Here is a 15,558-nt window from a genome sequence, read left to right on the forward strand (position 1 = left end):
CACAGCAGCGGATAACCATTGTTCACATTTTGTTCCTGAGGCTTCTCAGCTTCTCAGGAGGACAAATCCTAAGGAAAGGATTTTTCAGACAATACCATGGCTGCACCGTTTCCCTCACTGATGGCTGTGTGTGCTCTCGCTGTTGCCAGCAGTAGACAGCGGTGGCACGGTGGTCCTGGTGAGCCAGGATGGCATCCAGAGGCCACCTCTGCGTTTCCCCCGTGGAGGACACCTGCTGCAGTTCCTGTCCTGCCTGGAGAACGGCCTCCTGCCCCACGGGCAGCTGGACCCACCCCTCTGGTCACAGCGGGGAAAGGTGGGTGCCTGTCCCTGCTGGGGTTCCCTCTGCCTGGCATTAGTGGCTGCTGTGGTTTAAATGATCCCCTCCCCAAAATTAATAAATTCAATGAATATTAAAATGTGGTGGTTGGGTTTAGCTCGTGCCAAGCTAAACAGACCCTCCTGGAAAGCTGTGGGAGGGTTGTCCATGAGGGTTTGGCTCTCTGGGCTGTACTTACACTTATGGATTCACCTGCCACTGGAAACTTGATCCAGGGGCTGCTCCAGCCCAGGGAATGTGCAGATATAGCAAAGCAGGTGGGGCAGGAGCTCGGGAAGGGAGTGGCTGGTGAAGGGCAGGTTCTGCTCCCCAGGGAAAGGTGTTCCCCAAACTGAAGAAGAGAAGCCCCCAGGGCTCCTCCGAGTCCGCGTCCGACAAGGAGGATGATGAAGCCACGGATTATGTCTTCAGGATCATCTACCCTGGGACTCAGACAGAGTTTGGTGAGTGCAGGGCAGCCTTTGGAGGGGCTGGACGAGCTGGGACGTGGCACTGGTGGGCACAAGGCAAACTGGGAGGGGGTTCCAGGGAGGGGCTCTGCTTGTGTCACTGCTGCCTGATTTAATCGTCATCATTTAAATAATTTCAATCAGGCACCCTGGGAGGGTGGGAGACCCTGGCACAGAGAGCAGCCAGGTGTGGCTGCCCCATCCCTGGAAGGGTCCAAGTCCAGGCTGGATGGGGCTTGAAGCAACCTGGGATCATGGAAGGTGTCCCTACCTATGGCAAGGGGTAGAACTAAATAATCTCTAAATTCCCTTCCAACCCAGTCATTCCATGAGTCTATGTTTTGTTTTTGTTTGGTTTTTTGGAGTTTATTTTTTGTTTGTTTTGTTTTGTTTTTTGTTTTTTGGGGTTTTTTTTGTTGTTGTAACTTCCACTTGCTACTGAGTGCTTTGTTTCTTACCTGCACAACAGCATTAATGGTCAGCAAAACCCCCTCTTAATAACACCCACATAATATCAGTAAAAACGTTCTCTTTGGTCACTTGGGGGCCACCTTCTGCCATCCCAAGCCCCCAGGGCTGATTCTTCTCTTGCTGCCCCCAGGCTGCAGTAAATCCAGTGATGTTCCCTCAGTGTGGCTCCTGCAGCACAGAGGAGAGGTCTCAGCACCCTGCTCTGCCTTCAGGCCCTAACTCGAGGGAGGGGATGCTGCTGCATTCTCCAAAGCAGAAATGTCTGGTGGTGAATGATCTGAACCTGGCTGAAATGTCTGTACATTTGTCCTCACTCTTCTGTGAAGTGCCAAAAACTGTTTTCTGACCATCATCATAGGTGACTTTAGAAGTGGGAGAGAACGAGTTTTATATGGAAGACTTGTGGAGTGTGCTTTTGAAAAGCTCTGAAATGGGATGGAAACCTTTTTCCTACATTTTGGAGGCTATGAGGGAGAAATTACATCCGCTGTGACTCCTCCATAACGTCAGTTGAGATTATACTTGGTTGTCCCTGCCTTCAGCTGACTAACACAATTCAGTGAGTCAGATAAAAACCTGATTGGGGCTAAAACAGCAGATAGAGATGTGCCTTTCTGTGGCTGCCTTCTGATGCACCCCTTAAAATTCCATGCTGGGGGCCACAATTTCTGGGAAATGAATTTGCTGCCACCTCCTCAGCTGGCATCATCACAGCCGGTGCTGTTCCTGTGCACCTCCTCAGCCAGGGGTGGAACTGCATCATCCTCTCTTCTCCGCAGATTCTCCCTTTCTCCCCTTTCACTGGTGCCTTTGTCCTCTCTCTGTGTCTCTAGTTGCCATTAATGGTGCTTTTCACCCACTCCTTGCACCTGTGACTGATGGGAGAGGGAAGATCATGAAGATTCCAGCTGGAAGCAAGATGGTGGTGATGCCCAAATGGTGTCTGAGTGTCCCTGGCAGATCCCGAGCTCTCCGTGCTGCTCTGGGCACCTCCTGGCATCAGTGTAATGAGCTCTTGGTTGGGTCTGGTGCTCAGCTCACCTGTGTTGTCACTTGGGAGCTCCTGCAGAGCTGTCCCTGTCACTGACCCATCAGCTCAGTGGGAGGGGAATTATGCTGTGGGAATAATTCAGTATTTTTCCTGCCAATGTAATTTATTCCTTATCACAAGCAGGGAGAGCCAGTGAGACCAAAGGAGAGTGAGGACCCAGAAAATGAAATTTCTACCACAATTTAATTTCCAAGGAGGAGTAAAATGGATTATTCCTCATGGCCTGGGCTGTGTGTGGGTGGTACCTGGGCAGGACTCAAGGCCTTTGCAGCAGCACTTTGAGTTTAAGCAGGGATTAACAAGTGACAACATGCAGAGCTCCTGCTGTGCCTCTCAACCTCTTCATCCAAGTCTTCATCTCCTCTCTTGTGATTTGGATGCTCCCTTCTTTCCCTGAACTTTGTATGGGATGGGCCTTTTCCCTTCCAGTAATCCACTCTTCCTGGGACAGCAGCTGATTTCAATCCTGTTTTTCTCTCTGGAGCCTCTGCGCTGGGTGTTAGGTTTCTGCCTTGGTCAGCACGAAGCAGTTTAAGATCAGCTTTCTGAATTAGCTGGTTAATTGGCAATGGTTCTCTCTCATCAGTGCTCTTTGTTCCCTTTCTCCTGAGCTCACCAGTGCTGTGATTCCCTGTGGTGGCTCCTGCTTGGTTGCTGGAGCCTCCTTGGCAAGAGCGGGATGCTGCGTTTGCCAATGAAAGCTCTCTCTGTAGCTCCCTGACTGCAGGGCAGTGCCAGGCTGTAGCTGACGCTCCTCTCTGCCCTCCTGCAGTGCCCCAGGACCTGATGGACGCTCCGGGGGCTGTCCTGCCCCCCATGTGGCAGCCCAGCACCCGCAAATCCTCCTGCTCCTCCTGCTCCCAGAGCGGCTCCTCCGACGGGGGCCCGGCCAACGGCTGCAGCCACGAGAGGTACGAGGGCACAGGGGCACAGCAGAGCCATGGCAGGGTCACTGCGATGTGGCTGAGCCTTGTCCCTGCATCTGGGACAGCTCAGCTGTTCCACAGCCTGGCAGCAGGAATTGCTGCTCTGAACCCGGTCAGCGTCCCTGGTGAATCCCTGCAGGCAAAGCTGGATCAGTGGGATCAAAGCCAGGCTGAGGAGGGGATGCACAGGAGCATCTTCTGCCCTCGCATCCTGGGTGTTTCTCTTGGCAGAGCTCCACTGAAGCTGCTGTGTGACAACATGAAGTACCAGATCCTGTCCCGGGCTTTCTATGGATGTGAGTAGTTGTCACAGCCCTGCTGCTGCCTTGGGATGTGTGACAGGATAAGGGATGAGCTCCTGGCTGCTGCCTTGGGATGTGTGACAGGATAAGGGATGGGGTCCTGGGCTGGGAATGGTGCTGGGGGAGCTGGGACCATCCTGCTGCACCTGCTCAGGGTGGGGAGCAAACAGCTGGGCTCTGACTCTCAGCCTTGAGCCCCATGAGCAGCAGCACTGGGGGTACAAGAGGAGGACCTGTCCTGGTAGAATCCCTGCTCCAAGGGCTGGATGTGGCTGGGTAAAGGTGTCCTTGCTTTCTCCCGCTCTTCATCCTCGTGTTTCCTGGAGTTGCACAGCTGAAGGTGTGGCGTTCCTGCTGCAGGGTTGGCCTACTGCAGACACCTGTCCACGGTGAGGACCCACCTGTCAGCACTGGTGAACCACAACATCGTGTCCCCCGATGTCCCCTGCAGCGCCAGCGCGGGGCTCACCGTGGACATCTGGCACAGATACCTGCAGGACAGCTCGGTAGGGCCATGCCCTGGGGACACAGGGCGGTGCCACTGGAGTGGGTGTGGCACGGGGAGGTGGTGGAACACGTCAAGGAGCTCCTCAAGGAAGGAAGTCAGCCAGGCTGTCCCATGCACAGAGCCTGAGGCTCCTAATCCTTGGCATGTGAGGGTGAGGAGTGAGCACTGCTCTTCTTCAGGTGCTTCTGCTCAGAGCCTGCCTGCAGCAGTGTCTGTCACGCAGGTGCTGCTGTCCCGAGTGGGGTCCTGATGTGCTGCCAGCTCAGGGCACAGCAGTGGTGCTTTGGTGGCTTTGTGGGCCACTCTTTGGTGTGGAGAGACAAAATGCCCACCCACAGCCTCTAGCTCTGCTTAAGCCCAGGCAGGGGTTTGAGGGATCATGGGCAGTGAGGCTGGGAACTCTCTAACCAGAGACTAGACAGAGCTAAAGAATAAAATCGGGATTTATCAGAAGGCCTCAATGGATACACTTGGGCAGCACAAGAGCCCAGCCAGGGCTACACCCAAGATGAACCAAAATGGTCACAAAATGCACGACTGCTCACGGGGTCTCTCACTTTTATCAGTTTGGCTTAATTTGCATATTGGAGTTCATTGTCCAGTTACAGCTTTAGCCCATGAGGCCCCGTCCTTGTTTTTCTCTCTTCAGCCCACGTTGTTTGTGCTCTTGGGCTTGAGATTTGGACCATTTGTCCTTGGTCCCCAGCTAGAGCAGGAATTGTTTTGTCTCCCTACTCTGTAAAAAGAGCTCACCATCCCCTAATGTGAAGCTCAGAACTGCACACCAAAGCAGCACAGAACCTGAAAAACACAAAAGCTACAACCTGAGGCATCCCTTGTGGTGCTGATGGGTGGCACAGCCAGGCTGGGGACACCTGGCTGTGTCTGTGCCCTGACCCAGGCTCTTCCCACAGAGTTACGAGGACCAGGAGCTGCTGCGGCTGATCTACTACGGCGGGATCCAGCACGAGATCAGGAAGGCTGTGTGGCCCTTCCTGCTGGGCCATTACCAGTTTGGGATGACAGAGGCAGAGAGGAAGGAGGTTGGTGAGGCTGTGCTTGCAGCTCAGTGTGCTCACTGGTCCTGCCCAGTGCAGGGGTCTGTGAGCAGAGGTCTGTTAGCTCCATGGAAGATGGTTTGGAGTAGGGGTGGGGAGGAAGAGCATGTTCCTGGCTCTAAAGGGCTGTGAAGCATGGCACTGGGCTTCCTGGCTCTGTTTTCCAGCATGGAAGAAGGCTTAGCACACCCCTGTGAGCCCACTGGGCCTCATGTCCATCTGGGCTCTAGGTAGGAGTGGCACAAACCCTTGCATCAGCAGGAATTGATAGGGCCACACTTGTCAGTGACCTGTGCAACTCCTCATGTTCAGTGCCTTGTGCACCTTGGGAGGGCAGGGAGAGATGGGTGGGCATTTTTCCATCCAAATTCACCACATTTTGTTCAGGGTTAGGGTAGCTGTGTCCCACAAGTTCACACAAATGTGCACCGCCCTGTGTGGGGCACAGGGTTTGGGGTTCTCCAGGGACAACCATTGCACAGTCTGGGCTGGTTTGGGGCTCTTCAGGCACAGCCATTGCACAGTTTGGGCTGGTTTGGGGCTCTCCAGGCACAGCCATCACACAGGAGGGGCTGGTTTGGGGCTCTCCAGGCACAGCCATGGCCATCCCCTGTCCCCCTGTGTGCCAGGCTGACGAGCAGACCCGGGCATGCTACGAGCACACCATGGCAGAGTGGCTGGGCTGCGAGGCCATCGTCCGGCAGCGCGAGAAGGAGTCGCACGCCGCAGCCCTGGCCAAGTGCTCCTCGGGGGCCAGCCTGGACTCCCACATCCAGAGGATGATGCACAGGGACTCCACCATCAGCAACGAGGTGAGGGCTTGGGCAGTGCCCACCCAGAGTCCCTGTGGGGTGCACACACAGGTGCTGCCCATGACCTGTGCCCATCTGTGTGTCTTGTGTTCTGTGGAAGGGAAATACTCAGGATTAGCTCCGTGGAAGATGGTTTGGAGTAGGGGTGAGGAGGAAGAGCATGGCACTAAGGGGCTGTGAAGCTGGGCACTGGGCTTCCTGGCTTCCTTTTCCAGCATGGAAGAAGCCTCGGCCCACCCTCAGTATGCTGCACCTTGGGACTGGCTTTTAGCAATACAGTGAGGAATGAGATCCATAGCCCAAACCAAAGGGTGTGGAGGGAAAAGCCTGTGAAAGGAAAGGCAGTCCTGGGAACAGTCCAGGGAGTGTTTCCATGAGTTTTTTCCTTGGAGGAGAAGAGCCCAGCATGGCAGAGTATTCCCTGACCTCAGGGTGCTGGCCCAGAGGGGAGCTGAGCACTGGAGATTTGATCTGCTTCCCTCTGGGAAGTTTATGTGGGTGCTTTGGGAAGGAGATGAGCTCAGCCCCAGTCCTTCAGGCTCTCTGTGTGCCCGGAGAGGGAGAGATGCAGGGAAGGCAGGTCTGAGCCAGGGGCAGGGTGGAACTGGATGATGCAGCTCTCAGAGGTGCTGCTCCATTGGCTGAAGCCCTGGGAATCATTCCCATCCCCTCAGCATCTTCCACTGTGGCTCTTCCTTTGGACCCACGTGTGGGAAGGGAGCTGGCAGAGTGAGCACACGAAAAGTTCCCCCCTTTTCCCATCTCAACCTGAAATTTCCTGTTTTAAGTGCTCCCATGGTAATGGAGGAAAACTGTCGCCCTTCCTTTCCCCACCAGAGCCCTGCCCAGCAAACACCCACAATACAAGGGTGGGGACAAGTGCTGTTCTGAATGTGCTGTATTTTCTTAAAATCCTATTGTTTGTGTGTGATGTCATGGCCATGCCTCGCACCTCTGCTCAGTTCAGGGGAGGACTTGCTCTCATTGTGGGCTGGTTGTTCAGAGGGGCCCCACAGAGCCAGGCTGGTGCCTGCAAAGCCCAGCCCTTCCCTCTGTGCTTCAGCTGGAAGCCAGAACAGGCTGCTCGTGACTTTGAGAGGAGCTGCTTCCACCGAGTCTGGCTTAAGACATCAATATTTGTCCTTGAAGAAAAGGAAAAAAAGCATGAATATGCTTGGACAGAGTGTTTTATAGCCTGACTTCATCGTTTATGTAAACGGAGCTGGGCTGAGCTGCATTGCTGCCAAATTAGGACAGAGATTTGTAGAAATTCTCACTCCAGGGAGGCAGCGTGACCTCCGTGCAGGCCAGAGGAAAGCAGCTCCTTCAGACCCAGCACACAGCACTTGAACAAGTGCACTGACCTGAGAAAGCTTTGCCTTTGTCACCTCCCCAGCAGTGTCAGGGGCTGAGGCAGGGCACTGTGCTGGGTGATGCAGCACCGTGGATGTGACAGGAAAATCATGGGGCAGATATTCACTGGGTGCATTTCTGCTTGTTCTTCACCTGCAGAAGTGCCAGCTCTGCTTGAGTTCCCTCACCCTGAACCCTTTTGGGTTTTTTTTGTTTCTCATTTTTCCCTGTCCCCTGCAGTCCTCGCAGAGCTGCAGCTCCGGCCGGCAGAACCACGCCCGGCTGCAGAGCGACTCCAGCTCCAGCACCCAGGTGAGCACTTTGTCCCTCCATTCCTTGTCCCCATGGCTCTGCCTTGGCTTGGGCTGACCCCTCACCACAACCACAGCGATTTCTGGCAAACAGAACCAGTGTTGGAAGAGGTAAATGAGTCCCCAACCTGCTTTGGGGGTGTCAGTTGCTAGTGTCAGATCTGAGCTTTGCTTGGGATGTTCAGTGTTCACCTGCCAGCTCTGCTCCGTGGCCTCACACCTGAAGGTTCATGGCTGCTCCCTCTGTTCATGCCCAGGTGTTTAATTTTAACACCTGTTAAAATTTCTGCCCATTATATAATGCCAAGCAAAGCAAAGTCCTTTGGAGCAGGGATTTGGAGTCGTGCAAACGACCGAGCACTGATTCAAATCCAGGCAGAAGAAGCTAAAGAGGGATTTTCCTCCCTCTCCACTGCTGGGAACACAGGCACTATGAGTACACAGCACTTGGGGGTGTAGTGCCCATGTTCCCAGCATTTCCTGAATGCCTGGGATGTCTTCCCACTTTGCAGGTGTTTGAATCTGTGGATGAGGTGGAACAGACTGAAGTCGATTCTCAGCTGGAAGATGGCAAACAAAGCAAGATCCCCAATGGGACAGTCCCCAATGGCACGTGTTCCCCTGATTCTGGGCACCCCTCTTCCCAAAACTTCTCCATCACATCGGGGTTCTCAGAGCGCAGCTTCAGCAACGAGGACAGTGCCCTGGAAACCACCAAATCCTCATCCAGCTCCCAGGGAAAGGTGGCTGGCTCCGACCTGCCAGCCCCACCAGACACGGATGGTGTCCAGCAGGAGAAGCTGCAGGGCCAAGACAGCCTGGAAGGGGAATTTCCCCCTGGTGGAAGCGTGGATTTTGTCCCCGTGGGTGAGGGCTCGGCGGGGCTCCTGCGTGACAGTGACACTGTGGCCCTGACTGTGGTGGAGAGCTGGGCAGACAGCGAGGCTGAGAAGCAGAGCCTGGTGGAGAGTGAGGACAACCTGTCTGAGGAGCCAGAGATGGAGAGTCTGTACCCACAGCTGGACTCTCTGACTGTGACTGATCTGACCAGCCCTGAACCAGCTGCTCTCTCCTCCACGGGGGTCACCTACTCTGTAAGTACACACCTGGCATGGGGGGTTCCTTCCTGGCTGCCTCCAGGACCCCAGAGCAGTTTGGGGTGGGAAGGGCCCTCTGGAGATCATCCCCTGCCAAGGGAGGGTCACCTGGGGTAGGTGACACAGGATTGTGTCCAGGTGGGTTTGGGGTGTCTCCAGAAAGGGAAGTTCCATGCACTCCCTGTGGGAGTGGAAGGGAAGGGAAGATGTTTTTTGTCATGTTGAGGTGGAACTTTTGTTTCAGTTTATGGCCATTGCTCCTTGTCCTGTCACTTGGTACCACTGAAAAGTCGGGCACTCTCCTTTTGGCACATGATTTGAGATGTTTGTATGGATTTATGAGATTTCCTCTCAGTCTTCTCTAGACTGGCCAAGCTCAGCTCCTGCAGTCTCTCCTCATCAGAGAGATACTTTAGACCCCAAATAATCTCTCTGGCAGCTCCTTGTCTTTCTTGAGCTGTGGAGCCCAGAACTAAGCACCACACTCCAGATGTGCCTCACTGGGGCTGAGGGAGGGGCAGGATTTACCTGCATTTGCCCTGTGCTGATCCCACAATTGGGCATAGAGGGGCTCCCACCCTCCACCCAAACTCTGCCCTGTCTCTCCACTGCCCTTACAGCTCTCTCCCTGCTTTTTACTGGAAAATAAATCAACTCTGCTCTTGTTTTGGGCAGCCAGAGCTGCTGGACATGTACACGGTGAACCTGCACCGCATTGAGAAGGACGTGCAGCGCTGTGACCGCAACTACTGGTACTTCACCCCTGCCAACCTGGAGAAGCTCCGCAACGTCATGTGCAGGTGGGGGCTCTGGGGGCCTTCCTGGGGTTCACCTGCAGGCTGGAGCCTTAAACTGTGCTGTGGTTATGGAGTTTTGCTCCTTGCCTTCCTCCCCTCATCACCCAGCACTGGGGTCACAGCTCCAAGGATGTGGCGGTCCCCAGACCGAGGTGTCCGGCTGTCCATCCCCATCACTGCTGTGTCCTGGGGTTTTGGACAAGGCAGGGGCTCCCTGGGCTGCCCAGGAACCAGGGCAGCCCACCTGCTTCCTGCAGCATGCCTGGCAAATGTTTTAATGAGGATCAGCCCACAGAGCTGTAGTGCTAATGAGAAAGTGCCTGAAGCGCCGGGATGGTTTGTGCCTGCCCAAAATCCCAGGAGAAAGCCAGACCTGGGTGCATTTCTGAGTCCTTGTGACTCAGAGCTTGCCTAGTGACACTCACAGGCTCAGACCAGCTCCTGCTTCACAGGCAGCAAAGGCTAAAATATTATTACTCATCTTGCAAACATGAGGAGAAGCTGCTGTTCCATCAGTGCTGTCACTTCACCCGACAGCCAGAGCTGGAGATCTCTGCTGAGATTAGACCTTCAGCACAGCACATTTTGGAAAACCAGTGGGCAGGATGGAAAAGATCCTTCCCTTGTGCCAGCAGCAGATCTGAGTCCTCTCTGAACACATTTTGCCTTGCTACCAAAAAAGGGAAGATATCCCTGCAGGGCCGGGTGCTTCCTGGGACGCTGGGCATGGGAAGGGGAGGCAGGCAGTGTCTGCAGGGAGAACCAAGGGGATCAGTGGAGAGAGAAGGATGAGAATGAGAGATGAACAAGTTCTATCAGACTCTGCCCTTTAACCAGTGACCCCACTGTGCTGTGCTTTGCCATTTCTCTTTTCCCTGTGCTGATTTGCCCTGCAATGGCTATGGCACAGGCCTGGACTGACCCTGGATGTGGCCATGGCACAGTCCTGGATCAACACCCTGCCATGCATGCCTTACCTGGGAGGCACCACAAGAATTTATTCATTTGCAGCACAGGGATGTCAGAATGGACAGGTGTGACTTACCCCAGCATCCTGGGAAGGGAGACGGGGCACAAAGGAGGTGGCAGGTTGTGGCACTCAGGTCCCAGATCACCTCTCCTGCTCTCTCACACAGCTACATCTGGCAGCACATTGAGATTGGCTATGTGCAGGGCATGTGTGACCTGCTGGCCCCTCTCCTGGTCATCCTGGATGATGGTGAGTGGGTGGCTCTGCTTTTCCTGTCCCTCTATGGGGATCTGTGGGAGGATGTACCAGGTGGGTGGTGGGCCCTTCGTGCCTGGAGGTGTGGAGCAGGGTCCTGTTTGTCCCAGGAGCCCACCCTGGGGCCAGGCTGGACTTTCTGGAGGGATGTTGCTGCTGCAGCCCTGCAGTGATTCTCTCCTCCCTGCACAGAGGCTCTGGCCTTCAGCTGCTTCACTGAGCTGATGAAGAGGATGAACCAGAACTTCCCCCACGGAGGAGCCATGGACACCCACTTTGCCAACATGAGGTCGCTGATCCAGGTGGGAGCTCCTGGCATGGGGATGGCAGCTCCTCATAACCAGGGGGGAAAGCTGGTCCTGGAGGGGCTGAGGTGGGGGTTCAGTGCTGGGGAGCAGGAGGGACAGCAGGGGCTGGAGCAGTGCGTGCCAGGGTGGGAGGGAGGAGCTGGTGCAGTAGGAGAGCAAGAGGGATGGTTGGTGCCTTGTGCATTCCTGAGTTTCCTTTTGCTTTTCTTGACAGATTCTGGACTCTGAGCTCTTTGAGCTGATGCACCAGAATGGGGATTACACTCATTTCTACTTCTGCTACCGATGGTTTCTCCTGGACTTCAAGAGAGGTGTGTGCTGAGACCACCCAAGGGTGGGACAGGGTCTGCTTCCAGCCTTCTCAGCAGGTTTAAACTTTAATTCCTTTTCACTTTCCCCTGGTTTATGTCTGGCTGATTGTTCTGTCTAGATACAGAACCTGTTGTTCCAGAGCTGCTGCTGAGCTTTTCCATGAGTGTGTCCTGGGGCTGTGTCACCTGCTGCTGGGCAGAATATTTCTCCTTACAGATGACTGACTTTGCTTCCAGCTGGAGCAGGTTCCTGTGGGAAGGAAGCACCCAGTGTGTCTCCCCAGCGCTGCTGTGAGCTCTGTGAGCCAGGGTGGGGTGAGTGGAGTGGTAACTGTTGTTCTCTGCTCACAGAGCTGGTGTATGACGATGTCTTTGCTGTCTGGGAGACCATCTGGGCTGCTGCTCACGTCTCCTCTGCTCACTACGTGCTCTTCATAGCCCTGGCCCTGGTGGAGATGTACCGGGACATCATCCTGGAGAACAACATGGATTTTACAGACATCATCAAGTTTTTCAATGGTACAGCTCGTGCTGTGTTGGGCTGAGGTTGGGGCAGCTGCTCAGGTGTGGGAATGTTTGACACCCAGAGCTCTGAGGGGTCTGGTGGGGCTGGAATCCACCTGCTCTCCTCAGCCTAGATGTGTTGGAGGGAGCTGAGGTTTGGGCTGGTTCAGGATGGCTCTCCAGAGCCAGGTGTCCGTGCCAGGGGAGGTTGGGAATGTGGCAGCACAGGGATAACAGAATGAAGAGCTGGGGGCTGGGGGCTGCTCTGCTCTGACCTGTCTGCTGTGTGTTGCAGAAATGGCCGAGCGCCACAACACCAAGCAGATCCTGAAGCTGGCTCGGGACCTGGTGTATAAAGTGCAGACTCTGATTGAGAACAAATGAAGGACCTGGAGCAGACGAGGCACCCAAAGAGCCAGGACTCCCCTGCGACGCTCCCTCCCTTCTCCTGTCTCTCCAAGTGCCACCCCTGTGGGACTCAGGTGGTGGGACACGTGCTGCTATGTGAGCTGGGAGTCCCCTGGGCTCAGCACAGGCCCAGGCTCAGACCTTCTGCAGTGACTCAACCAAAGATCCCTCCAGGTGTGTTCCTGTGCCTGGAGCAGGACCAGGCAGTGGCTTCCTGGCCTCGGAGCAGCTGCTGTGGCCACCAGAACTGCCCAGGCATTGCCACGTCCCAGGGTGCAGCTCGGGGGCTGGGGGAGCAGAGCTTGGTGGCACAGAGGGAGAGCTGATTCCTTGGAAAGCTGCTTCCTTGGGCAGCCCTTCCCTGTGGGGTGGGAAGGCAGCCAGCCCTGCGAGCCCGGGCAGCACAGGGATGCTGCCAGTGCTCAGCTTCTCACCAACACAACGAGGTTCTGCCAGTAATGGGGGGGACTCTGATCACAGAAATTGCTCTTTTGATCTTGTCCCTCAGTGCATTGCTTCCCCTTCAGTATTTTCTTTTTTAGGGCTCTGTTTTCTCCCTGGGATTTTACATTGTTCCTACAATATCTGAGCACACAAGAGGTTCGTGTCTGGATGGATTTTCAGAACAGCTCCAAATTCAGTGTTGGGGTTATTTTTCAAAATCCAGCCTCTGTAATGTTCTCTGAACACTGGGAAATCTGGTCCTGACCTCCTCTGGGAACTCCAGGCTGGAGGTTTTCTTACCTGCCTTACTTTAGCTGCTTGTGCTAGGAGTCTGGTCTCTTGTTGTTCCTCTGAGCTCTTGTGAGGGAAGGGCTCCTCAGAAGGCAAGTCAGAGCTCCTGATTATCCTGACTTTCCCTCTGACAGCTTCAGGGCTGGCTGTTGAGTCCCCTAAACCCACTGAGCATCTCCAGTTACGTCTTGGTGGGCTTTTCCCATAGGCCTGTGAGAGGAAAATAGCCCAATGTCCCTGAGTGGGCTTTGCTTTGGGAAGATGCCCTTGTGTGCAGGCCACTTTTCCTGCACAGCCTGGAGCCCAGTGCATGAAGTGCCTCTCCAGCTGCTGTGTCCCACACAGGCTGCCCTGCAGAGGCTTCGGAGTCATTTTTCAACTCAGGTAAAAACAATACAGGAAAAGGAGAGGGGTGGGTGGGTGGATGGAGGGTCCAGCCCAGCCAGGAGGGCAGTGCTGGGCTGGAGCTCTCTCTCTGAGGGTACTTTCTCTCAAGTTTTGCTGCAAACTTTTGTGTTCCCCTTGGTGCAATGTGTGCTGTGTGTGTGCTCTCCTCTGGCCCTGCTCCTGCCTTGCTGCTGGAGTGCTCCCACAGGAGGGAAAGGGGCCCTTCCTCCCTCCTCCTGTGCATCATCTGTCTCTGCTGGTTTGTGTTGGCTCGTGGCACGTGTCAGATGTTGCTGGCAGAAAAAAAGGTGGTTGTCAGCCTGCACAGGAGGAAAACTGCTGCTTCAGGGAAGGGCTGAGCAGCCTGGTGGAGTGGTTTGCTGTTTCTGAGCAAATCAGCAATTTCTGTGTTCTGGGACAGGGAGGTCACAGCTGGAAAGGGCAGTGGCACTGCTTGAACCCTTTGGGGAAGGGGCAGAGGGAGAGCAATGTGCAGCCCTTCACTCCTCATAATCCCACCAATCTGGGAAATTCCCTGAAGCAGTGAAACTCCAAAGGGTGCTGGGCTGCAGTAGCACAGGAAACAAAGAGCTTGAGATCTGCCAGTTCCTGTGAGAATCTTTCATTTTTCCACCAAGCAGAGTGAAAAGCTCTTGTCCTCCCTCCTTCCAGGCTGCTCCTGCTCCCTCAGGGCTCTAGGACAGATCTGTCACCTGTCTAGAGGGAATGGGAAGTGTCTCTTCTCCCTTTCCTGAGGGCCAGGGTCACCTTAAACACCACCTGACCAAGCAACATTGCTGACACTAAACCTTTCAAGCTTCTTTCCTTGGTTTTTAAACAAAAACAGCCAAGAAGTTCTGCACAATATTTGCTGTCTGTATTAACTGAGAGTGTCTTTGGGCCGCTCAATAGCAGTGTTTTTTTGAATAATTTCTTGGGGGGGAAGGGAAAAAAAGTATTTATTTATTGATTGTACCTGACTGTGTGTCCTTGTGTGCTGTGTGAGTGCGCGCTGTTGTGCAAATGGAGATAGAAATTTTCAATGTTATTTACGATATCTTGTAAATGTTTACCAGAGAATTGTGTCTATATATAATATATATACAGAATAGAGAGAAAATATGTCAACTAAGTGGGTTATTTTTTGAGGAGGGGGGGTGTGGGGTGAGAAATCTTTTGCTTCTAAGAACTGTGTGGTTTCTATAGCACTTATTCCATGATGTGCCAATCTGTCACTGTCCCTGTGCTGGGAGAGTTGTTCTGGTGGGGCAACAGGAAGCTCAGAGCAGAGTCATCATCACAACCTCAGTTTGGCTTCATCTTGGTTCTGGCTTTAAGATGGGACAAAAAGAAGAAAAAAAAATCGGGAAAAATAATTTTAAAACGCTTTGTTTCAGCTGTATTGCTGGGCAATTCTTGTGCTTGTGGGGACCCACAGTGAGACCCCACCAGGAGCTTGGGGCTCTCTTTGATGCTTAAAAGCTGCTAAGAAGCTGAAAAGCAAAGGTTTTGCTGTGCAGCTGTTTGTGGGTCTTCTCTGGGCTCCTTCTCTGCCCCCCTGCAGGATCCCCATGAGATAAAGCCTTGTTCTGGCATTCTGACAGGGCCCATCATGGTGCTGGAAGCCAGCAGGGATCTCTCCCAGGCTTGTCACCAGGCTTGGCCATATACAGTAATCTTGTCTGGCCCCTTGGGGAGGAGGAATGTCTCATCCCAGCAGCTCTGTGCAGCTGAAATCCCCCCCACAACGGCACTGCCAGCCCAGGACTATTTTAGCCTGTGGGAACAGGGATGGGGCTCTGTGCCTTAAACTGACAGAGGGCAGGGTTGGATTGGATTTAGGGAGAAATTCTGCACCACAAGGCACTGGCACACCCTGGATCCCTGGAAGTGTCCCAGGCCAGGTTGGACAGGGCTTGGAGCAACCTGGGATAGTGGAAGGTGTCCCTGCCCATGGCAGGGGGTGGAACTGGGTGATCTCTAAGTTTCCTTCCAACCCCAACCATTCCATAACTCCACACCTTCTGAGGAGATTGCTGCAAGGGTGGCATGAGCTGCTAACCCACATTCTCTGCTCCAGTCACTCCAAACTGAGCCTGAGGAAGGAACGAAGGATGGGCTCCACGGGCTGAGTTCAGCTCCCATCTCACCCTCACTGAGCACCCACGTTGCTGTGGGGTTTGTGCTGAGCTCAGGTAACCTCAG

The 15,558-nt window shown here is 54.2% G+C and overlaps 1 protein-coding gene across 3 annotated transcripts in view; it reads left to right on the forward strand.

Annotated features, from left to right (window-relative positions):
- SGSM1 (small G protein signaling modulator 1) overlaps window positions 1-14,186 on the forward strand; it is a 33,399-nt gene extending 19,213 nt beyond the window's left edge. The window contains exons 11-26 of one of the 3 annotated variants that reach the window (XM_058036681.1): window positions 153-316; window positions 654-783; window positions 2,094-2,264; window positions 3,084-3,222; window positions 3,469-3,533; window positions 3,900-4,045; window positions 4,962-5,090; window positions 5,735-5,917; window positions 7,511-7,582; window positions 8,094-8,675; window positions 9,354-9,478; window positions 10,612-10,694; window positions 10,893-11,002; window positions 11,223-11,319; window positions 11,671-11,838; window positions 12,119-14,186. In XM_058036681.1, the coding sequence (XP_057892664.1) occupies window positions 153-316; window positions 654-783; window positions 2,094-2,264; window positions 3,084-3,222; window positions 3,469-3,533; window positions 3,900-4,045; window positions 4,962-5,090; window positions 5,735-5,917; window positions 7,511-7,582; window positions 8,094-8,675; window positions 9,354-9,478; window positions 10,612-10,694; window positions 10,893-11,002; window positions 11,223-11,319; window positions 11,671-11,838; window positions 12,119-12,207 (2,453 nt within the window). In that variant the 3' untranslated portion in view covers window positions 12,208-14,186. Of the gene's footprint in view, window positions 1-149; window positions 317-653; window positions 784-2,093; window positions 2,265-3,083; window positions 3,223-3,468; window positions 3,534-3,899; window positions 4,046-4,961; window positions 5,091-5,734; window positions 5,918-7,510; window positions 7,583-8,093; window positions 8,676-9,353; window positions 9,479-10,611; window positions 10,695-10,892; window positions 11,003-11,222; window positions 11,320-11,670; window positions 11,839-12,118 lie in introns of all 3 variants that reach the window. The other 2 variants (XM_058036679.1, XM_058036680.1) reach the window with 2 other exon arrangements.
- The last annotated feature ends 1,372 nt before the right edge of the window (window positions 14,187-15,558 follow it).

This window comes from Melospiza georgiana, chromosome 18 (assembly GCF_028018845.1).
Source record: "Melospiza georgiana isolate bMelGeo1 chromosome 18, bMelGeo1.pri, whole genome shotgun sequence".
NCBI classification, from domain to species: domain Eukaryota; kingdom Metazoa; phylum Chordata; class Aves; order Passeriformes; family Passerellidae; genus Melospiza; species Melospiza georgiana.